The sequence below is a fragment of the Protobothrops mucrosquamatus genome, unplaced genomic scaffold (assembly GCF_001527695.2).
Source record: "Protobothrops mucrosquamatus isolate PMUCROS unplaced genomic scaffold, P.Mucros_1.0 scaffold12, whole genome shotgun sequence".
Taxonomy (NCBI): Eukaryota; Metazoa; Chordata; class Lepidosauria; order Squamata; family Viperidae; genus Protobothrops; species Protobothrops mucrosquamatus.
Window position 1 is genome coordinate 3,344,713 of NW_015386399.1, and position 8,147 is coordinate 3,352,859.

Here is an 8,147-nt window from a genome sequence, read left to right on the forward strand (position 1 = left end):
CCGTCTAATATAGTGCCTACCAAAGTATTTATGTGACCTGTATTTTTGATCCCATAGCATGGCATGCCATCCTATTTCTAAGTCATGGCCTTCTAAACATAGTATTCTCCTGTTTTTTAAGAGTACCCAATCTCGTACCCATGTTAGAACTATGGCCTGATAGTATTTTTCCATATCAGGGAGGCCAACCCCCCCCCCCCTTTCTTTTAAATCCTGGAGCAATTTCAATCTAATCCTTGCCTTCCTTCCCTGCCAGATAAACTTGAGAACAATTCCATTAAGATTTTTAAAGAATTTCTTATCCAGCTTTATGGGTATACATGGGGCACGATCATTTTAAGAGGGAAAAAAATCTACTGGATTACAATGCCCTCTTTGCCAATGCATCTGGGTAGTAACAGGTTGAGTGAGGCTTTTTGAGTAAAATAGAAAAAAATGTATTTATAATGATTAAGTAGAATAGATCACAGAAATAAAAGTTGTAAACATATAATAAGAGGTAATACGACCACAGAATAAGAAGTAAATTTATCATTATACTTATAGCTGCTGTAAAACTGCTGTAAAGCAGAAACCACTGTAATTTTTTTCTTTTTTTTTTTCTTTCTTGAACTTTTAGCTTGCACTTTGATTTTCTTTTCTTTTCTTACTTTATATTAGTATTAGTTTTTATCTTCCTTTTAAAAATAATATATATAATTATTATCTAATTATATAATATATAATTTTATATGTATATAAAATTGCTTGCTTCAAACCCATTCATACACAATGCAATATGGTTATTCTCTGTCTATTGCCAAGAGACAAAGGGGAAGAAGCAGCAGGGGCCACAGGGGATATCAAAAATAGGAAAAATGGAAGTTGCAGCAATACCTGCATGGAAAGAGGCAGGACATCAAAGAGATCTCTCTTTTATGCATATGCTGGTAAAGGAATTGTAATTTGTAAAAAATTTTCCAGTCCCCTTATGTATGTGTGTTTAACCTAAGCAACCTCCAAGATTTTGTTCTGCCAACTTTCAATGTGACATCATTCTTTTTCTGGCCCCCTACTATAGTTCATAAGGCCCAAATAAAACTCTTAGCATGCAAATGCTTGTGCACTAGATCTAACTGAAAGTTCCTTTCTTATATAACTCACTTTCTCAAATACCATCTTGAAAATTGCAGCCTAATATTGAGGGTAGTGTCTTATGACAATATAAAAAAGAGCAAAGGCAACAAATAGATGCAAAGTGGAATGTGAAGTGGTTTTATCAACCCCTCTTTTTAGTCAATTGGAATTCATCCTTCTCTGCAGGATATATTTGCAACTTTCACCACTTGCTGAGCACGATTCCCAGCTCTGGCATTTGGAAACTCCTGCAGTGGTTTTGGGAATCTTTCAGGATCCATTTATCATTGGCTACAGGACAATGTAATGTTCTTTAACGTTACGGGAGATTATGAGTCTAACAAATATAAAATAATTGGTCTGTGCTTTCAAATGTGCAATTCAGTTCAACAAATATAGAATTTTCTATCCTTTTCCATCTAATCAAAATAAAGATGATTTCTAAATTTTCTGAGGAATTGTTCAAGCTTCTGCTATTTGTATGGCAGTTAATGGATGAATTCCTTGCATAAGGTCCTGGACAGGATCTTGAATTTTCTGCTCCAAGTTTCTCTTGTGCCCTTTTATGTATATATATTCAATTTATTCAATTTTTGCCACTGGTAACAATAAATTGTCAAGTTACCCTCCTGCTTTGAACTATACTGCTTGAATCAGACTTCGGGGAACAAATGGAAATTTCAAGAAAAAAGCATGTTACTTACCTTCTTGGTTTTTTAAGATCTCCTTTCCCAAGCAACAATTTGAACAATCATCATCTTGGGAAAATACTTCAGCAAAATTGAACTCCTTATCTGTGCTCCACCATCCTTTACTTTCTGCATAACTTCTAAGCTTAGGGTGTTCTGCATCAATTTTTGTAGTTAAGGAAAGACAGTTGCAAATGCACTTTACTCCATCTATAGAAACAAGAATAAAACATTTAAATAAAATGTGACATTTAAAAAACTAAAGTGAGATCAATTTTGCATTAAATAAAATCCTGTTAGCTAAATGCTAATGTTGTAACAGACTTAGAAAGTTGCTTCACTGAACTGTGCAAAGCAGTGATGAATTGATTCTTTCTCACCTTGCTGCTTTTATAATAAATGGCAAAGCTCCCAGTTCTCTCAGGTGTCTGTCACGTTTAAGGAAAGTAGTGAAAATATCAGATGCACAGAGTGGCTAGATTGATTTACAACTATGCAGATATACCTAATATATAAATCCCATTCAGAAAAATAATCAACATATTTGCTTCTTTAATCAAACATGCTTGGCAGCTTGTAAGCCAAGATAGGAGACTGGCCTCAAACGTCCCTTTTTTTTTATTAGAAAAAACAATAGTTTAATCTATTCTCAAGATGGAATAAAAGAGGCTTGCCTGGCTAAGGCTAAAAGAGGTTTATTGTGCTTCACTCTTTCTGGTTAAGAAGAGTTAATCTGAAGGCAGAGAACAGGGAGACTACTGGAGAAATATAATGGAACTTATGGATGAGGGGAAAAGATGCTGCCTAGGGAATAATCAGACAAGAAAGGAAAGAACCCATAGTCACGTAAGGGTCAAAAAAAGAAATTTAGGAAGGACCCATCCTAATTGATCAGATGGTTAAAAATGGTGATGGGAATTTTGTACTGTCAGACTTGCAAGATTCTGTTAATGTAACCTTATAATAAAGTAACTTTAGCTCATATAATTGTGTTTCCTGTTTGGTTTACCTAAAAAAGAAACAAAAGAGGTGAATGAGAATAAGAGAGAGAAAATGAACATAACAGGCCAGAATGAGAACTAGTGGAACCTCAAGAACAGTGTAACACTGCAAATGGCAAAACTCTGAAAAATGGAAAGCAGTAACACCAGTGGATGGAGAAGTAAACTGCCTAATGCTGTGGTAGAAAACAATGCATTGGGGTGAGGTGGGGGTAAAAATTTAGGCTGGCAGGAAACACCAGACAGCGAGGCCAATATTTGTGTGGTATGTGTGTGGGCATGGGTGTGTGAAGCAAACAGTGATTTGTCTTATTATCTATTGGCTATTCATGACTTAAATCCAGGAGTGTTTCATGGGAAGAGTGGGTTTAAAATAATCAAGATGGCAGTCATGACTACATGATTGAAGCGCTGTCCCTTTTACACATGCACTATGATCTGAATACAAAAAAGAAAATCTTTGATCATAGGATTTTGGTTTCTTAGGTTTTTCTGCATTTCAACCATCCCTCCCCTTATTCCAGACTCCTCTGGATAAATCTCTTAATACTATTTAGCCTAAAACCCACTTCGGGGTACATTTGTCCTTGAAACTCAGAATTCTCTATTCCAACTGGCAACAGTTCTCTGAGGTCTTCAGCAGACCTGACTTGGTCATTCAGCAAGTTCAATTAGTACCAGGAAGAGTTTGGGAAGAGTCTTTGTCTATTAGTTAAAGGATATCCCAGGCTGGGTTGTTCTAGGATACTTATGCGATGGGGGAATTCTACGGTGTGCCCTGGAAGTGATCAGAGTGAAGCCCCTCTCTGCACTCCCAGAGAGAGGTGAGCTAGCCATGCTGATCACTTTTTTCCTTGAGCATCAACTTGCCAGAAGCATTGGGAGAGGATGACAGAAAGAAAGTGTGGGTGGTGAGTGAGTCTCTTCCAAGCATGTTTATATTTGGATCTGTGAACTTCTGAACAGCTCATTAAAATCAATATAAGTTAAATTATTTACTATAATAACAAAACTCCTGGTGGTATCAATGGTCAAAGTGTGACAGAATCTAGATTCAGTCTAGATACAGTTTAACTTTTTGTTAAAGAAGCTCATTTATATAGGAGGATTGGCTGCTGAATATAAAAGTGGTGGAAGTGAGAAAGTTAAGAGGCTGATTCAACTCTTCTAGAATACTAGCTAATATTTTTGGCCAGTAAGTACAAAGCAGTGTTCTCACAAATCTCTTACTCACCCACCTCTTCTGTATCCGTGCTTTAGGTTTTCCAGCTTTGTGCATGCATTGATACAGGATTGCCTACTGCAGGCAGCTGAAACAGCCTGTCTGAAGCCCCCTTATGGAGTGCCTGAATGTTTCCAGGCTGATTCCCTTTGGTGCGTGCTATAATCCCGCAATAGAAAAAGAGAGAGCTCCAGGCTTTCCTGCTTCAACAAGTACCACAAAATTGCCCACAGTGTGACCATCAAAGCCATCACCCTGTAGTATGTTCTCATGGCCTGAAGATCTTGAGCTTCAGATAAGAATCTGGGCAGCCCAAAACTACTCAGTCTGGTAGTACTTTGGCCTAGTAACACTATGAAAAAAACTAAGCAAATTCATTTCCCACAGAATAGGCCTGACATGGTCAAATGCCACTCAAATTGCTTTGTAGATGCAATCAAGTAAACTTTTCTTCAGCAAAGAAAATAAGATCACTTCCATGGCCCAACTCACACTGTTATAGTGAATTTTACTTAGGCCTAATGTGTATACTGTAGTCTTTTCAAAGTCAGAGAAAGACTGTTTTCACTCTTTAACAGTTCTAAATGATTAATTTGAAGATGCTTGTACCAGTCAATTTAAAGTTCTTTTGGAACTCAGGTCCATTTTGTTCTTTGACTTTCAGATTTGAAGATTTCTAACTTCTGTTTTGTAAGCTGTCTGGAGAACTTCAGTTGGGTGGTGATACAAAAATATAAGTACATGTAAGAAATAAAATCTGAATGTATACAGTGTCACATTGGAAATGCACATTTTATAATATTTTCTTATAAGTAATGGATGGGGATAAAAATTAAAATTAAAGCAGACCTGTAATTTTCTCTGCTGCCCAATATTTTCCAACAGTATCCAACACCCAAGCTTCTTTTCTGTCTACTATCAGATAAGCAGACAGGAAAGTATGGCACATACTTCCATCTTCATAGTAATTTCCACCTTGACCATATTCTTCCAGCAGCGAGACAATGATATCCAAGGCTTCTTTAGCAGTTGAACCTCTTTCAAGCCCAAGTCTGGGAAGAGAATCAAAACAAACAAACAAAAAAGCTATCTAGTTAAAGAAGCACTTGGAATTTATCTCTAATTTATATACAGAAAAGAAGAAAACAATGTAGCTATCTGTTGAGTAATCAAAGTTTTAGAGTGTTTTTCAAACTTGGCAACTTGAAGATGTGTAGACTTTAACTTCCAGAATTCCTCAGCTAGTACGCTAGTTGCCAGGTTTGAAAAGGCACTGGTTTAAGCAAACAATGATTGCACATGTTTGCTGGGGCGTTGTTGTACTGTTAACAGCACAAAGTCAACTGTATGACTTTGCATCAATTAACCTTGCATCTTGAAAAGAGATGTTCTTATCAAATATGAATAGTGGAATAAAAACCATTTTCCTGTCAATTTCTTTTTGCAAATATTCTTCAAGTATCATACTCTCCATGCTGATGCTGTTCAGCTATGTTGCTATTATGTTAGTAAGCTCCCAGAAAACACAGCCAGCATCTGGCTCAACAAACACAGAGGGTGTAGGTTGGGGAAATCTATCTTGGCTATTTCCTGGAGCTCTAATTTGTATCAGCTGTAGATCAGCTGTATGAAAAAGAGAAAAGGAGGAAGAGAAGGAAAATAATTTTGCAGTGGAGAGTTGGCAGTCAGAGGAAAAGAGTAAATCCCTAAAATTGTTTATTATTTTAAAAAATGTAGCCTGTTAATTTCAAATCTATTTCAGATAGCTTTGCAAATTGTTGTCTTCTATGGACAGGGTGTTGGATAAATATGAAGGATTTGTGGTCCATTAAAATGCTTACATGAATAAAATAACTTACTGAACAAAATTCTACTTAACAGGAGAAGGAGGCAGAAATACGAGCTACTGACTTTAAAAAAAGTGTTGAGAACAGTTTGATTAGCAATATGGGGTTATGATGAATTTGGGTTATAAGACAAAATGTCAAATATAATTACTATTAATCTAGGACAAAACAATGGAACAAATCTCTCTCTCTGTGTGTGTGTGTGTGTGTGTGTGTGTGAGAGAGAGAGAGAGAGAGACAGAGACAGAGACAGAGACAGAGACAGAGACAGAGAGAGATGGATTTTCAGGGCCCATAAGCAGACCTCAGAGAATATGTAGCTTCAGCTGCTAGATCTTCCCCATTAATTAAAAGAAATATATAATTAATATACTATAAGACACATTTGTATTATTTGTATTTGAATAAAATAAAATAAAATAAAATAAAAAATATACTATAAGACACTGATAGAAGAGAATATTTGCAGTTCAGGGTTGATCTGTGGGCTTCAACTCACAAAATCTGAAGTAAAAATTACATTTTGCATATAATCTGATAAATACAATTCATGTGCATCACTATATTTGAATGTATTTTATTTTTGAAACACAGAGTGACCAATGTAATAATATTACCAAAAGTACGTACGTACGTACGTACTTACTTACCTACTTACTTACCTACTTTATTTATTTATTTCCAGTGTCTTGTGTGATTTTCAAAACCACCATACCAAATGATACACTGTTTTTAATCTGCTGGTATTCTGGACCAGTCCCATAAATTCCTTGTTCAGAAGATGAGCTTCTCACCTCACAAGATCCATTCCTAGGAGGGCTTCGGTTTCAGGGGCTGCTTCTCTGGCTAGCACAGCTTCATTAGCAATGAAGAGTCCATGTTCATTGGCTCCCATTTCAGCCCCCCAGAGCCAGGAAGGTCTGCTCAGTGCAACAGCATTTGTCTTAGGTACTTGGTCTATTTCAATGTATGTGCACTGTACAGAAAAAAGGAGGTTCATTTATTTGTTTAATAGATGTTTATCCTACCTTTATTTTTTTTTATAAGTAATTCAAGGCAGCAAACATTCATAATGCTCCATCTTCCTCCTCTTTTTCCCTGCAACAACAACCCTGTGAGGTGGGCTGGCCTGAAAGAGACTGGCCCAAAATTACCCAGATGATTTTCATGTCTAAAACAGGACTAGAACTCATGATCTCCCAATTTTCAGGTCAGCAGTTTACTAGACCAAATTGACATCCAATTGTATCGTCTTAGATTTAACCGCACAAAAACTACTACAATCCTATAGAGATGTGCAGAATTTTAGATTCTGAATCAAAAAAAGGAACTTCGGAACATATATTGTCAATTTTTAATTGTGGACTTCTAATGTCATAAGTCATTTCATGTATGAGTTGGGTGGCTGTATAAATTTGTTTAGTAAATAAACGTAGAGGACCTATTTTCAAATCCTTACATAAAACAGCCCTTGGCTTAAGAACCACAGCTTGAATGGTATCTGCATACACTCCAGAGCACCTTTTTGTCTTACAGTCTGAAACACAGGACAGATATATTGAGTCACTGCACAACTCAAATATTTGAGATACCATAACCGGTACGCCATTTAAAGAAGAAGTAACCTCAAAGGTAAGAAACGGTCACTTTATATTATGGTTTAACATAATATTCAAACTCACAGTTAAAAAGAATAACAATGTTTTCGTATACAGCAGAGAAAAGTGATCTGGAGATCTTTAATATTTTAAAAACAAATGCATTGTATACCAACAAATCTCAATATTAGTAGCACTCCTGGAAGAGTAATCAAGTTGTCTACAATGACTTGATGGGACATAATAAAGAGGAAGGAAATTGGTTTGTCATGCCAACCTTTTGATTAAACTAGAATTAACATATCTGACTTCTAAGTTTTTCCATTTAAAAAAAATAGCACATCTAGTCATAATATCTGTGTGTGTGTGTGTGTGTGTGTGTGTGTGTGTGTGTGTGTGTGTGTGAGTGAATGAGTGTGTGTGTGTGCTTTGAGAATTTGTAAGATTTTAAAAAGAATGGAATGTCTATTTCCTTATGGAAAATTCTGAAATAATTTCCCATCAGCTATTAGAAATTATTCTAATAAGAAGTCACAATTTGAATAAATTAGTGGTAGACTGGCAGTGCTTTGACATGCAGCAGAAACATAACAATAATTCTTTTTTTTTTAAAAAAAAGAAAAAGGGAGGGAAGGAGGGAGGGAGGGAGGGAGGGAGGAAGGAAGGAAGGAAGG

General features: G+C 36.1%; 1 protein-coding gene across 1 annotated transcript in view; it reads right to left on the reverse strand.

Annotated features, from left to right (window-relative positions):
* The window catches only part of SCRN1 (secernin 1), a 19,814-nt gene that overhangs the window by 6,032 nt on the left and 5,635 nt on the right, over window positions 1–8,147 (reverse strand). The window contains exons 3-5 of the mRNA XM_015810602.1: window positions 6,670–6,851; window positions 4,878–5,080; window positions 1,821–2,015 (exon numbers count right to left, since the gene is read on the reverse strand). Coding sequence (XP_015666088.1) covers window positions 1,821–2,015; window positions 4,878–5,080; window positions 6,670–6,851 — 580 coding nt within the window. The remainder of the gene's footprint in view (window positions 1–1,820; window positions 2,016–4,877; window positions 5,081–6,669; window positions 6,852–8,147) is intronic.